General features: G+C 37.6%; 1 protein-coding gene across 7 annotated transcripts in view; it reads right to left on the reverse strand.

Annotated features, from left to right (window-relative positions):
* The window catches only part of CCDC141 (coiled-coil domain containing 141), a 144,427-nt gene that overhangs the window by 78,660 nt on the left and 39,833 nt on the right, over window positions 1–25,934 (reverse strand). For 5 of the 7 annotated variants that reach the window (XM_039329172.1, XM_039329171.1, XM_039329174.1 and 2 more), the window contains 2 exons: window positions 20,945–21,198; window positions 11,575–11,694 (listed from right to left, as the gene is read on the reverse strand). In XM_039329172.1, the coding sequence (XP_039185106.1) occupies window positions 11,575–11,694; window positions 20,945–21,198 (374 nt within the window). The remainder of the gene's footprint in view (window positions 1–11,574; window positions 11,695–20,944; window positions 21,199–25,934) is intronic. The other 2 variants (XM_039329169.1, XM_039329170.1) reach the window with 2 other exon arrangements.

Here is a 25,934-nt window from a genome sequence, read left to right on the forward strand (position 1 = left end):
AGAGGGAAATCATTGAGAATATACTTAATTTGTATACAATTATCTGATTTAAATTCAATCTTTGTTTTTTTTTTTTTTGCCCTGGCCCCATTTGGGATGAGGATTTGATGTTGTGATATATTTTGAGTGTGACTCTTGATATGCCAGTAAAAGACCAAGGTGACTTTTGGTTCCCAAAAAAGTATGCATCCCTTGCTTTGTTAATATTTTGTTTGGGGACAGGCAAATATTTACATATGATGTGATGTATGACGTATTCCCTATAGTTTGGCCCTATCTTATAGAACAGAGTACATAAGTAAACTACTTTCTTACAGAACAGAAATAATGCTGAAAGTTACAGCAATTACTCCCCACAGGAATGGGATTGGGACATTTGTTAGGCATTTAATATGCCATCATAATTATTACATTATTATTATTATTATTGATCATTGCACAGTCAGCCAGATGTTCAGACTGGATTTGGCATTTTGTCTACCTATCGAGTCCTTACCCAGGACCTGGGATAGGCAGATGTGGATGTTTGATGGTATTACAGATATCGTCGCAGGATGGAAGCAGTTCCTAGTAAGGCTGCCTTTTGCAATTGACTAATAGCGAATTTGTCAATGCCAATGGTGTTCAAGTGGTGCTCCAGTTGTTTTTGGATTATTATTATTATTATTATTATTATTATTATTATTATTATTATTATTATTATTATATAGTAATGTTTCTTTTCTACCCTATCTTTTGCCGATTACCGTATATTCCGGCGTATAAGACGACTTTCTAAACACTTAAAATCTTCGCAAAAGTGGGGGGTCGTCTTATACGCCGGAAAAATATTACTCAGCAAGTTTTCTCTTCCCCCCCCCCTCTCTCTCACTCAAAAAGAGTCCTAGGGTTATTATTAAAACCAGCCGATCAACTAAAGATATCTCTGAGAGTACGATAGGCATTATCTGGCTGTTGTGACGGTAAGATTTCCTGGAGGTTTAATCCCCATTCTATAATGCTACATTGCAAACCGTCTCCTCTCTTCTTCCCTCCCTTTTGCATCCCAATTCCTTGCCCACCCCTCCAGAACTGCGGATTGGTAGTGGCCATCCCCTGATTAATTCATTCAAAGGAAGTAGAAAGGGATGGCCCATGTAATGGGGAAGGGGGGAAAAGAATTGTAGGGTGGTTTTTTTATATAATGAAAACAAACCTAAGCATCTGCGTCCATTCGAGGCACTTTTCAGTGCTTCTTCATGCAAGCTTTTCAGCGTTTACCTCTCACTGCCGGTGAGAGTAGCTTGGGGGAGGCGGAGCTTATGGGTCTGGAAGGGGAGGGGTGTCAGCTAAATTCCTCTCGGAGTTAAGAAGCAGGAATGGAGTGGGGACAGAAAACAGCTACACAATCCTTTTGCCCGAGCTTATGCAAGCAGTTTCTCCCCCCCCCTGCCTAAATAAACTTGCATGGTGCATTTGTGGTGTTATTTATGACAGATCCTGGCTGGTCAATCTGGCTCCCATCTATAAGTACTGTAGTGCACTGAGTTTTAATAACAAATTAAAAGGAAAGCATTTACTCCCCCCCCCCATTACCTGAAAAGGGGGCAACTTATCACATTTATGGAAATGCAAGTTTTCGAAGGGCGAATGCCTTTCTTACTTAGCTTATTAACTGCTTCCTTTCCTTCTTCCCTAAACATTCTGGCTGTCTCCAATTTCATTCTTGGTAGTGTTGCTTTAAAAAACTGCTGAGAAGTCCTTTTGCAGGCAGGGCAATTTTCATCAAGGTGTGTGTGCGATTGACAAGGCAGAGCCTTTGAAAAACAGGCAGGCTTTCTGCTCACTCAGCTTGGAGAGGCTGTGGAGTATTCGCAGGGTGGAAGACTGAGAGGAGGAGATCCCTGTGTGCAGCCTGTTTGCTCCAAGCCAAAGCTTGCTACTGGGGGGAGGGCAATGGAAGGGACCCAGGGAGTCACACGCATGCCTACATGTGCACGCACACACCCTGAGCTACTCATTTGGACTTACAGGTGGCCAATGAGAACTCAGAAACTGTGCTCCCTTTCCCCCTCCCTCATGGAATTAGCTTGTCCATTTTTTCCCTAGGGCCTATACAGGAGTAGGCAACCTTGGCTCTTTTATGACTCATGGACTTCAACTCCCAGAATTCCTGAGCCAGCATAGCTGGCTCAGGAATTCTGGAAGTTGAAGTCCATGAGTCATAAAAGAGCCAAGGTTGCCTACCCCTGGCCTATAAGATGACAGGAAGGGTTGGGCAGGCAGGGAGAGCTGATCCACCCAATCCAAGCAGGCTTTGTATACAACAACCAGCTAAGGTTCATCGCTTGCTGTGATTGGCTGGTTGTTGTATACTGGGTACATACAGTACAGCACCAGTATCTGTACCAGTTCATACAGTACAGCACCAATACATACAGTACAGTATACAAATGTCCAATAGTCAAGACCCTATCATGGCTCCACCAGCAAGAAGAAGGAAATATGAAGCCAGTTTCAAACTTAAAGTTGTAAACTTTGCCATGGAACATAATAACTGCGCTGCTGCAAGACAATATGGAGTAACAGAAAAGATGGTTCGGGACTGGAAAGCAAATGAAAAAGCATTAAAGAGTATGCCAAGGGGTAAGTGTGCATTAAGAAGAGGCACCCCACATTGGCCAGAACTTGAAAAACATGTAGCAGACATGGTGAATGAGCATCGCCAAAACGGTTATGTAGTGACACGAAATAAAATACGTTTGTTTGCACTTCAGTGGGCCAAATCTAACCCAGATCACAGCAACAGATTTAAGGCCACTGCATCCTGGTGTACTAGATTCTTGGAAAGGCATAATATGGTACTGAGGCAAAAGACGAAAATTGCACAAAAATTACCTGCAGATCTTGATAGCAAAGTAATTAGTTTCCATCAATACATAATACAACAGCGCATTAAACATGGCTATGCATTAAGTAGTATTGGAAATATGGATGAAACTCCAATGAATTTTGATATGGTTGGAAATAAAACTGTCCATCAGAAAGGTGAAAAAACAATTTTAATTAAAACAACAGGACATGAGAAGTCCAGTTTTACAGTGGTACTAGCATGCACAGCTGATGGTGCCAAACTGAGACCAATGATTATTTTTAAAAGAAAAACAATGCCAAAACTCAAGTTCCCTGTTGGTTGTTTTGTACATGTGAATGAAAAAGGCTGGATGGATGAAGAAGGGGTAAAGCTATGGCTTGATAATGTATGGAGCAGGCGACCAGGTGGACTTATTCAAAAACGTAGTCTACTGGTGTGGGATATGTTCAGGGCTCATTTAACTCCCAGCACCAAGCAAAAGCTTGCAAGACTAAACACAGATGTGGCAGTTATTCCTGCAGGATTAACATCGTTAGTACAGCCACTGGATGTATGCCTAAACAAGCCATTTAAAGATCGCATTCGAGAACAGTGGAATGAATGGATGGTTAGTGGCGAAAAGTCATTCACAAAAGGAGGAAACATGCGTGCTCCACAATTGGATGTTTTGTGCAAGTTTGTCATAAAAGCCTGGAATGATATTGATGCAGAAACAATAATCAAGTCTTTCAAGAAGTGTGGCATATCAAATTCATTAGATGGTATGGAGGACGACTACTTGTGGCAAGATGAAGAGGAAGCCGAAGCTGAGACCACACCATCTGATACGGAATTCGATCCATACGATGACTGCCTTGCAAATGTATCACAAGATGTCATTGATATTTTTATGATATCAGATGATGAACAGGATGATTTTAAAGGCTTTTAAAGGGAAAGTATCATGCCAGCAAAACCTATAAAAATAGCTTGCAGTTATGATGGGCGTTGCTGACTCGCCAGGGACTTGCCCGGCACTTGCTCTCTCTATTGTTTGTTATCTTCCTCCTATCATCATCAGTTCCAGTTTGGTTGACAGCTTAGAAAACAAATAGCATGGCAGCTCCCATGGGTTTATTGTCTTATCCTTCCTTTCAGCTTTAGAGTGAATTAGGAAAAGTTTAATCACTTGCACTGTTTTATGTTTACATGTTTGATGACAAACAGCCTTATGTTTATAAGTGACAGTTTTCCTGCTAAGTACCTTTATGCCATAAGCATTTGAATTAAAATTACCATATTGAAATCAAATCTGATGTTTTTTAATTTTTATTTGGTGTGCGTTGAAAGAGGGGTAGTCTTATACGGCGAGTATAGCCCAAACTCTATATTTTAACTGGAAAAGTTGGGGGTCGTCTTATACGCCCAGTCGTCTTATACGCCGGAATATACGGTATGTGATAGTAAGATTGAAATAAAAAGAAACTAATGGAATTCTTTTAAAGCAACTCAAATAAAGATCCTGATTTAAGAATAGTTTAGGATGCAAGTAAAGCTTTCATTAGAGGTCATTTTATCTGACACAAGCTGAAACCACTGACTGAAAAGAGCATTAAATGGAAATAACATTTATAAATACTGAACTTAAAAGGAAGATTTGAGAGAAAATGCATGCTGGATGAGATGAAAAGAGGAAGAATTAAAGAAATTGCCAGAAAAGATAAGCATTTCACATCAAATTAAACTTTTATAGCAACAGCTATCTATGTGAACAATAAGAGAACTGGAAATGAAGATGAACTATGCTAAACAAAAGAATTTTAAATTTGCCAACAAACAGGGAAACTGTTAGCATATCAATTAAGAAAAGAAAAATGAAATGATTCTGAAACTTTAAGATGGAGATACTATATCAAGTGACAATGTGGCTATACAAAAGTTTTTATGTACAGTATTACTCTAACTTGTATAAAGAACATGATACTTCCTTGGAAAAAATAGACAATGCTTTTAAAATAACAAAACACTTACAGAGAATGAAAGATAGATTATGAATGGATTTATAACAAGAAAAGCTTCTAAAGCGACCAGGGAAAGTACAAGATTAAGATTAAGTAGATTAAGTACAAGGTTCTTTATTTAAGATTTCTGTTTAGGTGTGTTTTTGTGTACGTGTGGGTATACACACACACACATATACATTTTTTTTAATCATAGTAGATGGATATGCAAAAAAGCTTTAAAAAATGGTTGAAATATATATATATATATTGATAAATATACATTAATATGATAAATCTTCAGAGACAGTTAAAACCTACAATACAATGGAAACGAGTAAGAAAAATACAGATGGTGAGAGTCAGGAAGACATTAAGGAAGTAAGATAACCATAGAGGTAAAAATAGCTGGGTCTGAGAAAGGAAGAGGAAAGTCATAAAATAGATAAATAGTTTTTTTATAGGAAATGGCTAGCCAGAAAGGAAGGTTGAATGGAGAACAGAAAAAGAGGCACATTGTAAAATGGAGATATAAATATATCTGAGTTTAAAAATAACCATAAGAAAATATTTTTTCTTATTCTTATTTTATATGTGAATATGATTTAGTATGTTATCAGGAAAAGTGTATAGGCGGACGGAAAGAGTGTAACCTCATACTACCTCAGCCAATGGGGAAAGAGGAGGGCTGTAGCGGCCGGTGATAGGGATGAATAAAAGAAGGAGATATTTTGGGTTAAAACTTTGGAGAGAACTAAGCTTTGAAAGCTTCTCTCCCCGCTTATTGCAATAAATGAAACAAAAGACTTTCACTGTGTCTTGGTTGGTTATTGGTCAGGCGAGCTTGCCTCTGGTCACGAAGGAAAGTAGCCAGGAGCACATAACAATATTAATTCAGAAATTTTTAAACCAGAGAAGTTTCTTCTGGGCCTGATAGATCAAAAGCTGGAAAACACTCATGGAACTTTGCTTCATTCCTTGGCTTGAGAGAAGCAAACATTCCCTTAGTAACATCTGAAGATCTACTGAGTTCTCAGTAAATTACCCTTTTTTCTTTTCAGATATTTACTTGCTAACTTATTTTGTATGGCTGAAAAATGTATTGCACAGATATTTCTGACAACTGATGTGTAAATGTTAAATGATGCAAATGAGTGCATACTTAGTTCTATTAGTTATGGTCTATTCTTCAGTTCTTGTTCAATTTGAAATATTTGAAATATGACTGATAGCAATTATTAGTTGTCAACCAAGATCCTTGAATACCTATTACTCACTGTGAACAAGACACTAATGTGATAGACCTTCCCAATGGTGAGTTAAGATATACAAAACCCCATTTATAAACAAACTGCAGAGTCTAGATTTTGCAGTACTTTTCATGTGCTAATTAAATTTTTACTTGTGGAAATGCTTGCTTAGAAAAGCTGAAACCACTGACTGAAAAGAGCATTAAATGGAAATAACATTTATAAATTGGTCTCAATAGTTAGTTTCTCAGTGCCAACCTAGTAGATAAATTTCAATTAAAATTTAATTTTCTTTAATAATCATACTATCTCTCTGCCTTTTTTATCTTCAGAATGATTAACAGTTTAACCTTTGGATCAGAATAATAATACTGGACAAAGACTGAAAGTTTAAGGGGGGGAAAATAAAATCCTCAACATCTACCAAGGGTAGAATATCTGTTTCATAAAAGCCTCATTCTTTAGACCAGGCATGTCAAACTGTCAGCCCACAGGCCGGATGCATCATGTCAAAACCATACCCACCCATTGCCGGCAATGGGGAAAAAGTCGCAATACATCACGCGACATCACGTCGTGAGTTTGATATGCCTGCTTTAGACTCTCTTCAGATAGCATTCCATTCACTTACAAGCAGCACTTACAGGTAATTCCCCCAGGTACAAATATTCATTTAGTGAGTTTTCACAAAAAACGAAGTTATTCAGAAAAGGTACTTACATTAGAAATTCAAAACTGTGACCAAAAAGAGGCCTCTATAGCCATGTGACCTGGATTCAGTTACTGTTGCAGCGGCAGCCATGTTTAACTATGTGACTTGCGTGGGCCCTTTGGGTTACTTAAATGCAATTTCCTGAAGCCAGAAGATTTTTCCCCTGGTCACATGGCCAAACAAGAGCTGGTGATTTTTGCAGCGGAGCCAATTTGTTTTTGGGTTTTTTGGTACTGGTGGAGGATCTGCAGCTGCCTGGACTGGATTGCTAGAATTGCTTCTGTAAGTATTTTAAAATATTTTTTGTGGCTCTATAGTGCTTGTAAACTGGGAACTGCTCTGCTTTTTAAGTACTGCACTTTGCAAACTACAGGTAATCCTCCAGGTATGAACATTTATTTAGCGAGTTTCACAAAAGCAAATTGATTCGGAAAGGGTACTTACATTAGAAATTCAAAATTGCAACCAAAAAGAGGTCTCTGTAGCCATGTGATTTGGATTCAGTCTCTGCTGCCGCCATTTTAACTCTGTGACTTCCTTGGGCCTTTTGCTGTTGGGAGACTTTTTTTTTTCCTTGGTCACATGCAGAGTCGAGCCTGCACCAGTTTTTGCTTTTGCTGCAATTTGCTACTGCCTGGGCTAGAGTGCTAGAATTACTTCTGTAAGTATTTTAATTGGGGGGGGGGTTTTACTCTATAATGGCAAATAGTTTGCAAGCACTTTGAGAACTGCTCTACTTTTTAAGTGCTGTACTTTACAAACTATTGTGTTTGTAAATGAGTGAGCTTTTATTTTGAAGATTAAGCATATATTACAGTAGTTTGTAGGTTTAAAATTTAAATTGCCTCCAGAATTTGTGGGTGTCCCATCACTAGAAGCTTTTAAGAAGAGACTGGATAGACATTTATCAGAAATACTGTACTCTCTTGTGAGAACAGTGAGTTAGGCTAGATGATTTCAAGGTCCCTTCCATCTCTGTAACTATTGCAAGCCCAGAGTTCTGCAAATCCTTCCCTCATCTCCCTCTGGATGCCTGGATGGACATGATAGCAGTGTTCCAATATCTCAGGGGCTGCCACAAAGAAGAGGGAGTCAAGCTATTTTCCAAAGCGCCTGAAGGCAGGACAAGAAGCAAGGGGTGGAAACTAATCAAGGAGAGAAGCAACCTAGAACTAAGGAGAAATTTCCTTACAGAACAATTAACCAGTGGAACAACCTGCCTCCAGAAGCGTTGAATGCTCCAACACTGGAAGTTTTTAAGAATAGACTAGACAATCATTTGTCCAAAATGGTATAGGGTTTTCTAGATGACTAGATGACCTCCAAGATCCCTTCCAACTTTAGTATTATTGTTGTTGTTATTGTTGTTGTTGTTGTTGTTGTTGTTATTATTATTATTAGCCCCTTGGCAGCTAAAGAAGCTTGAGCTGGCTAGCAGCAGTTGTTGTTTTTTTTTTTTTAAAAAAACCCTAATGGCTCCAAGTCCTACTTGGAGGCAATTTACTTCCTAAGCCAGCTCACCAGAAACAGCTGATCAGCAGCCAGTGGGAAACCCTCCCAGTTCAGTTAACACTGCAGCTGTCGGAGGAAATAGTAAGTCAGATCTTTGTTTTTAACAACCCATTTGATTTAATTAATGAATTTGATTTTAAAAAATTGTAAAATTAAGTGTGATTCATTTGACAAGTTTTTTGACTTATGAGCCTAATGGCCAGGCTCCATTAGGTTCGTACCTTGAGGACTACCTGTATTCATGTGTGCACCCTAATAAGGACCAATAAGGCCTTTTCACTTATTTGAATCCCACATGGCTAATATTATATTTTTTATATTTACTTTTAAAATGTAATAAATGCCTTTCTGCACTCAAAAATAACAACAACACTCAAGGCAAATGTGATTGAGATACCAATGAAAGCAACACATGTTAAATGTACCAAATTATGGGAAGGTTATATCCAAGTTATGGATGTATCTGTCATAGTTTTCTACCTACCCTAAAGCCAAAAAGCATGCTAAACTATGAAGACAACAGTTGAAAAGCATTACTGCTAGTGCTTGCTCATTCTTTCAGGTGTTCAGTAGCCATTACTGGTAGCTCTCAACTTACAACCACAGTTGGGATCAGAATTTCCACTTCTAAGCAAGGCAGTTGTTAAATGATTTATGACCTTTTTGCCATGGTTGTGAAGTGAATCACTGCAGCTTTTCAATGAATCACATGGTTGTTAAGCAAATCCAACTTTCCCTGTTGACTTTGCTTGTAGGAAACCGGCTGCTAAGGTTGCAAATACATGCCAGTTTGCCAAGTGCCCAAATTTTGATCACATGACTGTGGAGATGCTGTGATGGTCATAAGTCACTTTTTCAGTACCCTTGTAACCGTTGCTAAATGAATGGTTTTAAGTTGAGCAGAGTAAACCTATCCCCTAGATCAGGGGTAGGCAACCTTGGCTCTTTTATGACTCGTGGACTTCAGCTCCCAGAATTCCTGAGCCAGCATGGCTGGCTCAGGAATTATGGGAGTTGAAGTCCACAAGTTATAAAAGAGCCAAGGTTGCCTACCCCTGCCCTAGATACTTATACTTATGTATACTATGTCCACATCAATTACTCTCCCCAATGAAAAGTTAATGTCATTTTGAAGGAAGCCTACCCATTCCTGTGGCCATGCATATTGTCTCCTTTGGAGTAAGACTATAAGTTGTCCATCCCATAAATCAGCTTCTAAGGATATTGCTTGTTTTAGAGGGCCTTTCATGGAGTCAGTACTCTGTTCTTAAATATAGGGATCATGTAATAGGTGACTCATCCTTCAGATAAATTCTTTCTTAATCCCATAGGCAAAGATACTTTTTCCTGGCCATCTGCTGAGATATTGAGAAAAAGTTCTGAATTGTAAGACTATTTGTGGAGTATGCCTTACTTATAACTTATAAGAATTCATAGTCATTCGGTTTGGTCTAAAGTGGCCATAAGTGTTATGTTTTAAAGCTAAGTGATATTTGTAGCAAGAAAATGAAGTTATATATTTTTACCAATACCAAATAAAAATATATGTTGTTGTCTTTTCCATTTCTTTGAATAGCTCTGAAAATATTTAGTCTTACATATAACCTGTTGTGATTCTCCACAGAACAATTCATGCTATTTCATGTTATGTCTTCAGAGAAAGTAACCTTTTAAATTGCTGCTTTCCGTGTTCCATTCTCGACCCTTGATAGATCTCAGGTTTGAACTTGCAGTTTTTTGAAAAGTTAAGGTGAAAATAGAGAAGAAATGCTTTACGAAAAAATAAAAACATTTGGACCATTTGTTCACAAGAAGCTGTTGGGGTTTCAAAACCATGTGCTTGTTAAAAAAAATGTTCCTTTGAAAATCTAGTTGCAAAAAGAAGTTGTTAAGTAGGAATTAAGTTGGAATGATTAACTTTCTCTTTTTAATGGAAGGTAACTTACTAGCTCTTCTACAGAAGATTTTACTAAAAGTCTAGGCAGATAGCTGATTTTTTTCCCTAGTTAAATTTAATAACATGCATTCTGCAATGAAATATGCATGTAATTCTGTTAATGGTGGAGAAAACTGAGAAATATCTGTGCAATTCATTTTGTAAAATAATTTAAAACAAAAGAACCAACTTTATCAGCAGTAAGCTCAAAAGTTACAGCTCAAAAGCTGGTTCATAAAAATGTTGTAACTAGATTAGAAAAAGAGCTCCAGTGAGCACCTGGAATACTAGCATAAATCTTTAAAAATAAATAAATAAAAGGATTGTTGCTCAAAATGAAGCTAGCTCATGAATTTCATATTTCTGCAGAAAATATCAGTGCCTTTGTTTCCATAGCCAACTTTTAGCACCAGCTGGAAGACAGGTTAGAATAGATGTACAGAAGATCCTCTGTATCATCTATTTCCAATTTACAGGTTTCGTCCTAAGCAACAGCAAATGCAGGAGAGAAGAAAGAACCAGGTTGGGAATGTAATGGGCAACAGATTCAAGCTGTGCACTTTTTCACACCAGAGCCGTGATCTGGATGACCTCCAGCTATTTGTGAAAGACAAGTTCTGTGCCCAGGCACAGTACATGTATTTTGACCATTAAGAGATGAATTATTGTTCCCTTCAATTTATGCATCAACCGGCCTATATAAAATACATTAACACTGCAGACATTTTATAAATTCTTATGCACATGTTACAGCATTAAACCAGAATTAATTTACTCTAGTTTCTATTTAGTCATGGAATTTACTGGATATTTACACTACTTCCTATTCATTAATTTATATAGATAAAATGGTGGGGAGGGAAGAAGAATGCTTATGTTCCTTTGAATGAAGTTGGAGTACTTGTATATTATGTGTATTGTGGGTGAGGTGGCCTTTCATACTTTGGAATGCATGAAATCCCTGATTTTTTTTATGAACCAATTTTACTGGTTTTTAAATATTTTTTTATATAATGCTATTTTTATTGCTGATATTTACTCTACTTTCAAGCATGCTACAGATTTTGTTAAAAAAAACAGAGCAATTTCAGACTGAGCTGAGAAGGATCCTTCCTTACAAGTAATAATAAAAACTTTATCTTGAAATAGGAAAATAACAATAATAAAAAAGATAATAACCAGATTATGTAATCTTAGATAAATATTTTAAAAATCAATGTCTTAAGTTAAACTACAATCTTCTAAAAAAAAAATAAAAACAAAACCTCAATAGAATACTCCATAAAGGATTGGAAAACTAGAATGTGACCACTTCAGATAAAGAGTCTTACTTTAACCTTATATTCCATTTCCTTGTGTTCCTGAAGCAATGCTTCATTTTCCTTTAAAGATGACCCCAAGTTTTGCTTATTAATGTAATCTTTTATGTTCTTCTTGTACCAAGAGGTTATCTGAAATCAGAAACAATCTTTTAAATGAATAATATATGCAAATGAGCTTGATGGAAGCTGAGTCAGTAGGGATAGAATCTGCTCTGCTGATACAGACTATTCTCTTGTGGACTGGCAGATGGAAGTTTATTCACTGTGTTAAGCAAAATATCATTTCTTAGATTATGTTGTATTAAGGCAGACAACTGTGGTTTATTCCATAACCCATGGTTATATAAATCAGAACTTAGCATGATGTATGAATCCAGATGCACAATTTTTTTTTAACCTGTGGCAAATAAATTCTAGATCATTATGTAACAATTCTAGAAGAAATAGGGTTGATAATGAATACATAAATGTTAGGTTCCCGTTTACAATGATTGGGCACTTTTAGCTCTACTACCTTGAGTTCCTGGAGAATAGACCTGGTAGAATTGGGCATTATACTCTCCCTAATCTAGAATGTGTGGTGGTCTATTATTTCTAGCAATGGCATTTTTTAAATATTTTTTGAAATTATGATTAACATTATAATCTTGGGTCTCACGATAGGTATTCCTTATCATATTCTTTCAATTGCTCAGAGAAACTTGAAGAGGTAAAACTCCAGTCATTTGCATCTTGCTCAGAAATGCTAACTGGCGATTGGAAAGGGGAAGTCAAGGGAGGGTCAGATTGATTAAAGCAGTATTAGGACATTGGGAGGCAAGCCCTGCCTCTTTTCTATGGAGATTGCAACATTGTGCATATTCCCCAAAGGGTCAGAGGTTGCATATTCCCCAAAGGGTCAGTGGGTGACTGTGATGCTTTCCCCGTTCTGACAGAAACAAACACTTCTGTTTAAGGAAAAACTTTTCCATTAACCACCAAAACTAGTTAATGCTATTAAACCATACTTCTAAGATCAAAATACTATTAAAATATTGTATTTAACATAATAAAGCAATAAACATAAAAAGTGCATTGGAATGTTAATCTATTCTGGATATTGTTTATTCAGCCTTTGTCATTTCTAGATGCATTGGACTACAATTCCCATTATCATTGCAACATGGGCATTTGTAAGTGGATGACAGTAGTAGGAAGTAAGAGCTATTTAATTTAATTGGGCTTAATTCTGAATAGACATATAAATATACATTCTCCTTTTCATTTAGCTTCACTGCAATGTTTCATTCCCAGAACTGTGTTTTGCAATACTTTTAAGTGGTCTTTTAAATTGCTCTATTCATTTTAGTTTCAGCCAGAGCCCCTTTTAGGCAGTTTTATCAGTGCATGATAGGAACGAATAGAATCACATTTCATGATCGCCAAAATTGCCAATGAGGATTAAGACAATGTAAATTCTAGATAAGTTTGGTCCAAACATGTGCTGCCCTATGATTCCACTTCTAGAAATTGACTGTACTCAATTGTAGTGGTCATCATGAGAAGTGGCATAGTATTTCATGCACAAGTCAGTTCAAAGACAAACTGTCCTATCAACCACACCAGCCTCTTCTCTACAAAGTGTCACTGTACACTCTTCCCCAGTATTTGTTGCCTCATACCACTATAGTGAAAAGACTGTTGAGTTAGGATTGGGGTCAAGATGGTGATCAAAATGGCATGATTGAAGCAATGCACATAAAAACAGGCAGGACTTCAATCATACCACTGTGTCTGCCATCTTGGTTTCTTTGACTACACCCTGCAGGCAGCCCTGATTAGGACTGAGGAGAAACAGGTCGAAATGCTTCAGCCATTAAATTTACCAGATGTTTTCAGGCCAGTCATCTTACTCATCTGGACTTATTGTACACTGTACAGGGATTGTGGAAAAAATGCAAAGGACAGGAGTAATCACAATACTACTACCTTAAGTTCCAGGAGGGTAGCCATGATATAATTAGGCTAAGAAACATTTCTGGGCTGCAAACCTGGAGAGCACTAGATGGCTACAGAAAATCAGCTCTTTGGTCCCAAGTTTGTAGCCCAGCTAAAATATGCCTCAATGAAGTAAATGATGGTATCACATTCACATAATGAAAATAGACCCTCTGTTTGTATAACTGTATTCACTGGAGGTCTAATGAACATATAGAAACCAATCCTGCATAATCCTTGATTAATTCCACAACAGCCCTGATATGCAAATAAAATGTAATAATGTACATGCTACAGTGCTGGGCTCTTTAACTATATATTGAATAATTGTCTAAGCATAGATCACAATCCAATATTTAATTATTCATCCTGAACAACAACAACAAAAAAACTATCTGAAAATGTCTCTAAATTACTAGAAGTTTATTTTCCCTTGAAAGACCTTAACCTTTTGAAATTCCATTAATTTCAGTGACATTTCATTGTGCCTAATTACATTGGGAGCCAGTTTGGTGCAATAGTTAAGGCATCAGGTCAGAAAGTGGGAGATTGTGAGTTCTAGTCCTGCCTTAAACAGAAAGCCAGCTGGATGAACTTGGATAAAAGCCGGCTACTTTCTCTCAGCCCTAGGAAGGAGGCAATGGGAAACCACATCTGAAAAACCTTTCCCCAAAAAACTGCAGGAACTTGTTTAGGCAGTCTCTGAGAATCAGACCAAATTGAATGGAAGGCAAAAAAAATTATACTGGACAGACTCCATCTTCTGTCTTATTAATGTGTCAATTACAAAGAATTTTGCTAAGTATATACTGAAAGTAAACAAGAGTGTTTCCAATAAATGGTTCAACTACAAACTCAGCAAATTACTAAGGTGTTCAGAGTAGCACAGGATTAAAAAAGAGATAGTTAAAGAAATTACATTTTAATTTGATGTTATACCACAAATGACTTTTTGAGTGCATTGAATTTATTCATTTTGATTATTGCTCCACATTCAACTCCTGATTTTATTTTTAAATAAAAAATCTGAAGAAGTGGATATATAGCCAAATATTTCCCTGCAACATACTTGGGATCTGAACTGAACTGAACTGAAGTATAATGCAGTGGTTCAATTGAGCCATAGTGATAAATTAAGTATTATCGTTATAACTGTGAGTTTTGTTTGTGAGTTCCTTCCTTTTTGAAGGAGGAAGTTCTGGCATTTTCCCTTTCACTTTAGAATACAGTGACCATGTTTTCTTGGAAAAAAATAAAGGACAAATCTAAATAAGAGGCAAATCTGAAAAAAGTTCATAAAGATTTTTAAAAATTGTTTATAACTTTGCTTTACAAAAGAAAATTAAGGCAAGAAAGCAAGAAAATAAAATTTAAAAATTCTAACAAACAACTTTTTGAAATAAAGAACTATCCTTTATAAAAGACATGTGGTCATTACTCTATAGTAAACTAGTTTTTTTTAATTTACATATTTAATTAATCTGTTGCACCATCTCATGATCCTAGGTAGTTCACAATAATACAATTTCTGTAATATGGCTAAAATGGATTTTAAATCACAATTAACTGAAAAGGCCTTTTAGGGACTTTCTTAACAGCAATTATAATTTGAGCCAAACTCACATACATGGAGTGGGTCTTCATGGGGATGAGGGCCATAATGGAAAAACTATGTCTCCAAGTCTGCCTTCCCCTTCAACTTTTAGATAATAGGGCATCAGCAACAATTTGTCCCGATAAAGAGTCCTCAGACTGGTTGAATCTGGCTAGAGGAGTCTGTCTTGAATTTATATAAGCCAAGCCATATAGGATTGTATAAGTTAAAACCAGCATTTTGAACTGTATCCAGGAATATACTGGAAGTGAAAATCAGATCCAAAATCGTAAGCCATAGTTTAGGATTTCAATTGCGGGGAAGCCTGGCTTGTTGCTAAATAATAGCAGGGATTATCGAAGTCTTCCTCCTGGACACAAATCAAGGAAAATGGGAAAAAGTGGCAGCTCCACAAATCATATTTTAGAGGAAGACTATATAATATTGACAATATATTTCTTGCAGATTTGATTTGATTTGATTTTAGTTTAGTTTAGTTTAAGAAATCTGTGTGAGATATGGCCTCTAGGTCTAAGCGAGGAATCCCAACCTTTTGAAATAAATTGGTACATCTGACACTTTTTAGCATGTGATGGGAGGTCCAGGAAAATAGCTCTCTTAAGGAGTGTTTGCTCATTCACAGAAAGACTACCTCATTGAGTGCAGCCAAACGATTATCAGAAGATAAACGTATAAGATTGCTCTGTATCACAATCTCTAGACAACCAAGCCATCAAGATACTCAGTCTCTCACTTTCCATCAGCTCTGTAATTGTCCCTTGCTCCTATAACTAGCAGTAGAGAAATAAACTTGTTGAAGAAGAGGAGCCTAAGAACATGCATAGAATTCTTTTCTCCTGGGTATTTTTAATAGATTGATAATATGCTGCAAAACTGAATGAAAGTTGATTCTGACAAACTGGCAACAAAGAGAAACATATGAAACAACTCCAAGATTTTATGCAAAGGAACAAAAGTATGGACAACTATACCTATCTAAAGCAAAACAATGGATAATACAGAATTTATAAATCGATATATTTTTAGCTTTTAACTTTAAATCTAAATGAAAGAATTGGGGGTGTTCGTTCACATTTCATGACAAATTTTGTCTTTTTAAAACTACATTAGTATTTACAAAGAATCCAAGGCCATTCTGAGAAGTTAGAATGATTCCAAAGGCAATATACTGGTTTCTTTTGTAACTTTGCTTAATATTAAAGTAATATTTTAATACCTTTTTTAAAAAGACACACAGAAAAAGAAGACCTTATGGGCATCAGAAGATTTTCTCTAGGTGCACATTGGTGCTCGTGGTTGCTACACTGAAGACCAGTGAAAACATGTGCAAATAAAGGAGAAAAACTTGCGCATTTGAACCAACTATCATCCAGTTCTTTATCTACCCTTGTTCCAGAGGAAAAGTAAAAACAGTAAAGTAAAAGCTAATTAGTTTTATTTACAAGGGTTTACACTGCCACAGATTATTTCTAGTTTAAGAAGGAAAAGGCTACACTGACGCTGGTACAGTTTACTTAAACCTATTGCATTAATAGGATGGGGATAAGGTAAAGGAATCATCACAAAGACATATCACAAAAAGAAATTGTCAAGACACATTCATGCTGTGGTTGGATGCAAGGAGGAAAGGCACCAAGTTTTATTAAGTCTGAATTTTAACCTACTAGAAATTTGGCTGATATAAATCTTTCCCTAAGCCTTATTTTGGGTTAGAATTCTGATCAATGCAGGTATTAGAATTAATAAGCACAAGCACAGTGTTCCCCTTCTATATATCAATTTTCACATGTAATGGCTGCAGCAGAAATAATATGAGAAAATATTAAAATGAATAACTATATTAAATGTAAGTAGTAATCCATCTAAACTACAATGCAATCCTAATTCCTCTTTTCCTATTCATAATATCTGAAAATAATTATAATTTTCTACCACTAGAAAAGCGCTCCAGTATATGGGAGCTCCTACTGTACCAGAACAAGGGCAAACCTGCCATCTTCATTTAGAAATGCAGGTTATGAATAAACAAGCCCAAGATCCTTGAATAACTGATTGATTTATACACTTCATAAGAGTATGTTTGGAAGACATTAAGAAAAATATAATTAATAATTGATATGCTCCCTAAGGTAATTATAGGGTAGAATAACTCTGCCTATCTTTGGTTTTCATTAGTGCAGGGGCACTAGTGAACATATTTGATTGAGAAGAGCATTCAGCAATTATGAAAAATGCTCAGAATACTGCACAGCATTTATACGTTAGGAAAAATATATTGTTTTTCAATCTTCAAGCCTAAAAAGTCGTTCCCCATGAGTTACTGTTCCTCATGAGCTATTGAAACAGAATAAATTGAGGTTATTATAACTGCTGCTAAAAAGTGATTCTAAAAAAGAAATTTTTGACTACAAATTTAGTAGCCCTATGCAGGGAGATGCCTGTGTGTGCAAGAGCTAAATTTATGTGCCTATCCAGGTTACCTGAAATTCCCAGTCCCAATGTTTTTGTTCTGATTGCCAAGGTCTGAAAACCTTGGAACCCTATTCCGCTTAACACACCTATAAACTTCTCTATGACTGGAAACTCTAGATAATATTAGTATCACACCTATACATGGGATCTTGTCAAATAGCTCCTCTTAAAACAAGGATTAGGAGCCAATTAGCTCAAGAAACAGTATTGAAAAGGCAGTTAGAGGAGGACTGTTCAAAAATCATTTACAAAGAACAGGTACAGATCTATCCAAATGGATTCACACAATAAGATGGATTTACCCACTTCATCTCTCCTTTTGAGATGGGCAAAAAATTAATTGGGAAGGAAAGAAAAATCTCATTCCTCATAACCTTGTGTTAGATCAGCGGTTCTCAACCTGTGGGTCGCGACCCCATTTGGGGCCGAATGACCATTTCATGAGGGTCGCCAAACAACGCAGTCTGCCAGTTTCCCCCCCCCCCTTTTCCTTAGCTGTGCTACTCCCTTTTATTCTATTGGCTTTTGAAATAGAGTCTAATTCTATTGGCTTTCTATTGACAATTCCTATTGGCTTTCAAAAGCCAATAGGAATTGTCCAGGCTGTCTCTGCCCTGCTGAGTCCGCCAAAAGCCCCAGTCTGCAAACGGTGCTGCAAGTTGTCTGCAGCGAAGGCGAGCTGTCTGGAAGCTTCCACCCCTCCCTGCTGAGCAACTACTTAAAAATGTAAGTAAAAGAGGGCCAGGGATGGGAGGTGGGAGGCCGGTGGGCGCAGGGAGGGTTGCTGGCACACGTGGGGCCCGGCGGGTGCCTTACCTCCCTTGGCCTGGGCCAGCTGGTGGTCGCCCTGCGCCGTAGCTGCCCCTTGCCAGCTACGCCTTGGCCGGTGCAGGGGGCGGCACCACGCATGTGTGGCGCTCCCGGGCAGGGAAAGTCCTCGACTTACGACCGGTTGGGTAGTCCTTGACTTACGACCAGTTGGGGTCGCCGCATTAAAAAGGTTGAGAACCACTGTGTTAGATACTACCAAAAAAGGTATTTAAAAAACAATACTTTTCACCAAACCTGTTTTTCCAAGTTATTTAGATACATTCATTTTGCAATGTTCCTTTTTATATATGGGAGTCAGTCTTGGAAAATGAAAGTAGTACATTCCAAGGCTGACTTTTCTTAGGAGAATTAACGAAACAATCAAGTTTGTATCTCACTGAGTCTTAAGCATGGTAATTTGTGATGCTGTCATGACTTAATGTAGAGATGGCTGCAACATCATAGTTTGTAATTTAACTCCTTTATATTAATACAAAATGAGGATTTGTTCTTGGCTATCAGTTAATAGCCAAAGGCATTGAAGATGATACTTCTGAAGGAACATAGGATTTGTCATTCTGGATACAGATCAATCTAGTCATGAAACTGGTAAATCTAGTCCTCCCAAAGGCAATTATGAGCATCTGATGAATGCTTCAAAGTTTGCTAGCAAGCCTAAGCATATTCATAAGACTTTACTTGGGGGACTTTATATAAAAATTCAAAAAGCAATTTGTGATTTATAATAGACCCATAGTGCATTACAAAACAGGTAATATGACACTCTCTAGGGGGTTATTTGGAAACACTTGAGAGGCATCCATAATAAACTAATGCTGTCATTTGCATATTTAATTTATATGCCCAGTCTGTCAACTATTTCAAAGAACATAAAACACTTTCTGTATCTCTTATGTAAAGATGATTTCTGCATAATATTATATGGCTTTTCAGTTTAAATTAACATCCCTTTTTCTACTAGGAACTGCTCTCCCTTAGGAGGTTGTTCATGCTTTCTACTGTGTAAAAGGAAGTGTCACAGAAAGTTTAACACCTTAACATGTTTATCTTGTTCAAGCCATATAGAATTTAAAAAGCTGTTTCATCCAAAGAAAAAAGAGATGTTAGTTGCTTCTCTCTGTGTTGCAGAATGATTCAGAAAAAGTCCTGCTGCTTCAAACAGAAAATCCATTTAATCCAGAATCCTGTTTCCCAAAGAAGCTAACCAAAAAAATTTACAAATGAGAATGAAGCAGTAGCCCAGTTCCTGGTCCTCAACAACTGAAATACAGAGATAGATTGGCTTTCCAACCTGGAGATAATATTTGTCCCTCTTGTTAATTGCCTGCATTTCTGAAGTTTATATATCAGGCCATATAATAACCACAACGTCTGAAGTTGCACAATACACCACAGACAACCCTTGTTTACTGACCATTCATTCAGCTATGGTTTGAAGTTAGGATGGCACTGGCCGGAGACTTACAACCGGTCCTCAAAGTTGTAGCCACTGCAGCATCCCCCAAGGTCAGGTGACCACAATTGAGGTGCTTGGCAATTGGCGTGCATTTACAACATTGATAAGGTCCTGCAATCATGTGGCTGCCATTTGCAACTTTCATAGTTGGCATCCAACAAGCAAAAGTCATGGGAAAGCCAGTGGGAAGTTGCTAGTCACAGTCACATGGCATTGCCCTTAAACAGTGCTTTTTTGTAAAAATAAAAGGTGCCGGAACTCACACATGTCACACAACCCGCCTTGCCTACCCTACAAGGTTCCATCCAAAAAAGGTGCCAGAACTCCGTTTGGGCATTCTATGAGAAAAGCCCTTCCCTTAACCATTCACCGTGATTGACTTAATGATTGCAGCTGAAACTGACAAAACGCTGTCATAGGACATGATTTGTCACTTTATTATTACATGGTACACTTTACAGTTCCAACTGCACTCCTTAAGTGAGGACTACATATTAAAATGTAATTAGCTAATTGATGACTTGGTGTGCAGTACAGTCGCAAGCACTATCAACAATAGCCTCCATTAATTTGCCTATGTGTCTTTTGAAGATATTTAAGCTGATAATGAAAACTGAAAAAAAATACTGGATTGTATGTAGTCTATCTCAGACATACATAATCTCATTCTATATCATCTTAAAAAGTGAAAATAATCCTTATAATGGAATTATTATTATTATTATTTTGTTATAATTTCAATTCATGGGACCTAGATCTGTTGCATTATATAAGGATTACATAAGGACTGTGTGATTTGTATTATTAATATGAAGTCACTAATTAAATTTTTGTGCTTTCTTTATCAAGTGTTCCTTATAGTCTGCTTGCAATGCAATAAATTCCCCTTTTCCCCCTCAGCCAATTTTTGCAAGTGATTTGTTAGCCAGGAATATTGAGAATTGTAGTCCAACAGATCTAGCAGATAAGAATGCTGGGAAACAATTAATTCAAGATTAATTAATTCAACATAGCTTTGCAGACTATACCTGGTTCTCCTGGTAATGCCATTGACAGATTTGCAAAACTTGTTCTAGTCCTTCACCCTGCAGCTTCAGGTATTTGTCCAGCTGTCTCCTCCTATCTTGCAGAACTTCAAGGAGAATGTCAATTTTCAAACAACTATTGTGGGCTCCCTGAATGAATTCTGGATTTATATTCGGCCCATCAGATTTCAGTCCCTGTATGAATTCGGTTAGGTCATGGCTTTTGTTTAAGAGTCTCAATGATTTTTCCAGCAGCTCTGCAAAGACAGCATTAAAAATAACATATTAAATTGCAGGTGAACACATAATTATTTGCACTGGAGAAAGTATACATTTATGAACAGGAATAGAATAGAAATAGGAATAGAATAGAATAGAATAGAATAGAATAGAATAGAATAGAATAGAATAGAATAGAATAGAATAGAATAGAATAGAATAATAACTTTACTGTCACTTTAAATATGCACTAATCAGCATACATTAAAATGAAATTTCATTGCATACAGCTCTCTACACCAATACACCCTGCATAAACATGACCCAAAAAATTATTGCTGTTAGTTTGTTGTATTATAAGAGAAAAACAGTAAAACTCTGTATTTCAGTGTCATGCTTAAGTGAACATGATCTTGCTATGCCACATCCAGTTCCCCTGGGGAGCCACAGGGTCTTAGCGGGCATACTTGCAGCATGAAAATGCCAAGAAGCAAAGCTCTTTGGAGTAATGGAATGCCAAGAGACTTGCATATTATATCCAGTAGAGGGCATTGCTATCATTCAGATTAATTTTAACACAAGCCATTCAGATATTGGCCTGCCCTATAATGTTCTGGTCTGACAGACTGACAGTTCCTAAAGCCCAAAATAAAAAGCATGTCATTTGCATATTACATCAATTGTACTTAAACATGTATTTGCACAATATCCCTGTGATTCTTACTCTTAAAAAAAACAAACACAGTACAACAGGCAGTTCTAAGCACTGTTGCTGAAATTACATTCTTATAAAAGCTGATATGTAAGGGCAAAGTTCAAACTCTGAATGCCAATATTTCATCTCCCTGTGTCAACACAATTGGATCAAGCACTTTGCATGTTTGTTACCACACAAACACTCTTGCTAAGTGACATTCCTTGGGATATTGGCATAGTGATTTTAACAGCAGCTAGTGAAAAACCTTTATGGTAAGGTAGATAGGAAATACAAGGTACTTTCCAAAAGATTAAACTATTTCATCATGTAAACACCATGAGAAAAATTGCAGACCACTTTCTGCTAAAAGACATCTGTAATTTCTGGGGACAGCTGCCTAGGACTGGAAATATAATTTAAATCAAATGTCAAAAAATGTTGCATACATTATTTGACAAAGATGTTATGTCACACAGGGTGCCTTTTGCAAAATGTAAAGGCAGCAGCAGTACTTAATCACTTATATCGTATAAAGCTGGGTCTCCAGCTACATTTCAGCAAATATGTTGCATGACAAAGAAAACTAAATGTAACAAGGCAGGGCTACACGCTGTCTCAGGATCAGATCCCAGGATCCAAAGAATAAACAAGCACATGATTTATTTCAGCTTTCCCCTTACTAAATGGCTTTTACAATATTTAGAACTCTGCATGCTTAGTGAATTCAATTTCACCAAGGAGTCTAGGTGTGAAGGCCTCACCTAGCATGGCTGACACAATCTGGAGTTTGTAGAGAGGAAAAGGCTCATGATTTCACCCTATTCTCTTCTCAGGCTGTAGTAATTAATACAGTCTGTGTGTGTGTGTGTGCAAGTGTGTGTATGTCTTAAAGTCAGTCTTAATTGCTGGCTACTACAAAGACAATCCCTGCAGTTTTCTTGAGAAGATTTCAGAAGCGGCTCACCCTTGCCTGCTAGTCTCCTGGTCTCTAGCTTCCTGCCTTTAACCAAACTGGTTCTCGGTCAGCTACTACAGTAATTCCCGAATAAAGCAGAATCACACAGAGATGTGGAATGACTGGTTCACCTGTCGCACTAAACCAGCAGTGCTCCACATCTTAGGAGCTGGAAGTCACAACTCAGCCTCCTAGCCTTTTGAAATGATGGAAACTAATCAAGGAGAGAAGCAACCTAGAAGTAAGGAGAAATTTCCTAACAGTGAGAACAACTAGCCAGTGGAACAGCTTGCCTTCAGACGTTGTGGATGCTTCATCACTGGAGGTTTTTAAGAAGAGACTGGACAGCCACTTTTCTGGAATGGTGTGGGAACTAGAAGACTTCCAAGGTCCCTTCCAACTCATTCTGTTATTCTGAAATGCTTAGTATCTCTGAACATTGGGGGGAAGGGGCACTTTTTATAATCTGTTTCTTAAATGTTTCAAGGGGACAAATAAGACAGAAGGCCCTTGTGTTGGGTTGATATCACTAGAAAGGAAGAATGGGAATTCTTTTTTTTTTTAATCCTTTTTGCTTGTTTCCATTTTTTCCCAAGTTTGAAAAGTGGAAATAAGAGTTAGAGTTTTAATGTTTATTAAAAATAAATATAATGTATTGTTAACCTGCTCACTATTTTTTTAAAAAAAATGTTTACAAAAATTGTTTGCAAAGAATAGTGTACTCTAAATAATTTTAAATATATACATAATTCACATAAACACAGGACAGAGGGCATTAAGAAAAAGTTGATACAATGAAGGGAGCGGTGATTCCAAAAAGTTTGAGAAGTGCTGATTTAGACTTTTCTAATCCTTTTGTAGAATTATAGAAAATTCAAATTTTGCTTTTATTTACAAGTTATCTAGTTGCTGAAGCTCAGATCTGTCAGTATGCAAAGGGTTCTAATCCCTATCTTTAAAACCGTCTCCAATTGCCTGAGTTCACACAACACACTCAGTCTCAAACTATCCAAATGCATTTTAGCCAGACTGCACAATCTCAGCTATAGTTTTAGTATACAGAGTATAAACCAATTATATTGTACTTAGGAAAAAGTGGAAAAAGAATGAGAACTGCCAAGAGCTAATTGGTAGACAAATGAAGGGAAGGGAAGCTGAGGAATCAGGTTGTTGCAAAACCAAATTGTTATGCATCATCTTTATTGCTTTTTGCAAGAGTTGCTGGGAGGATGGGACCAATGAAGTCAGTGCAACCAAAGTGGACAGGCTTAATTTGCACATCTAATTTAAAGCCTGCAGGATGGGGTTAAGAATGAAATTACGATCAACCAAGCACTCATAAATAAATTAAGCAGAGCAAAAAAGGTTACTTCAGGAGGGTGTTACTAATACATGTGCTTCATTAAAAACTAAAGTGTTCTTTTCATTTTACCTATTGATAAAATTGGAACTGACGGCCTCACCAGGTACACTACAAAAAGACTTTTTGATTTCTTATCTCTTTGAAAAGACAAAAATGATGAATAGAATGTATGAGCTACCCATACTTGACCCTTTAGGGGGAAAAAAACATATTCTACAACAGAATTCCCAACTTTTGGGCACCAGAGACCTATTATATGGAGAGATGTTTTTCCACGGCCTGGAAGATGCATGGTTTTGTGTGCTGCCTGCATCCTGCGGACGGGGCTTTCCTGGTTTGTGCGGACCGGTTGCTGGCATACCGCCGCCTGGTACTGGTCCAGGGACCAGGGGTTGGGGACCCCTGTTCTACAAGATTATTTTTCTTATGGCAAACAATGTCCTTATATCATTTTCAGGGGTGACCCTCTCTTTTTGCAATGGCATTCAACCATTGGCAAAGCTTTCAAGCTTAAATTGCTGTTCAACGAACTCTTTACACCAATGAAGATTGAAGTGTGACCACCGAAATCATATTCAATTCATTGTTTTAATTTTTGATCAAAATTACCTATGATACAAGCCACTTAAGTTGGAACCTGTTTAGTTTCAAACCCTCCCCCCCAAAAGGGTAGAATTTTAAGAAATCTGTTTTATATCAGGAAATCAATAGCAATTTACGTCTATTTTAATGTAACAATCCTTGGGATTTGTTTCTGCACCTCACCAGAAGAGTTCAGCTTCCCTCAGTGCACAGAAGAGAATTGCTCTGGGGGGCTGCAGGAATGGAGCTTGGATCTTCAGGATCCGAGTCCCATTTCTGCACCCCACTAGAGGAGGGATGGGAAGAGGTTCATTCTGCAGGTGGCAGCGGCTTGCAATCTTCCCTGCCAGAGAAGGAATCTGGCAGAGAAGATTTGCAGATGGCAATCATATGATCACAGGATGCTTGGCTACCATTCGTAAGTGTGAATAGGTAGCCAAGCTCCCATATTGGAATCGGGATGGAGGGGAGGCAAATAGTGTGACATTTTATGATGGCCTGAAGTGCTTCTTCCTTTAAAGCTGACATAACTTTGAAAAGTAGCTATACAGCCACTTGTTAAACAACCTGTAATTTATAGGGTTCCCCTCCATCTCCTTTTTTATCCTTGCAGTAACTTAATGGATATTTAAGAGGAAATACTGCTGAACCTATCCAGGGAGGCAACAGAGTGGGGGAAGGGGGTTGAATCTGGGTTGCCTTGTGCTACTTAAGTCGTCTATCAACAAAGCCCAAATATATTCCATACTTCCAGTGTAATTTAGCAGCAATCTTTCACATAGATCGTTTAGAGCAGTGGTTCTCAACCTTTTTAATGCCGCGACCCCCAACCAGTCGTAAGTCGAGGACTAAATGGTCGTAAGTCGAGGACTACCCAACCAGTCGTAAGTCGAGGACTTTCCCTGCCCGGGAGCATCGCGCATGTGTGGTGCTGCCCCCTGCGCCGGCTGAGACGTAGCTGGCAAGCAGGAGAGACGGAGCAGACCGACCACTGGCTGGGCCACCAGCTGGCCCAGCCCAAGGGGGGTAAGGCACCCACCAGAAAAGGGGAAAAAATGGTGGACAGCCTTGCTTGGTGACCCCTGTGAAATGGTCAATCGACCCCAAATGGGGTCGCGACCCATAGGTTGAGAACTGCTGGTTTAGAGATAATCAATAAAGGGGAGCTTTTAGGATG

This window comes from Crotalus tigris, unplaced genomic scaffold (genome assembly GCF_016545835.1).
Source record: "Crotalus tigris isolate CLP2741 ecotype Arizona unplaced genomic scaffold, ASM1654583v1 scf7180000024389.207434, whole genome shotgun sequence".
Taxonomy (NCBI): domain Eukaryota; kingdom Metazoa; phylum Chordata; class Lepidosauria; order Squamata; family Viperidae; genus Crotalus; species Crotalus tigris.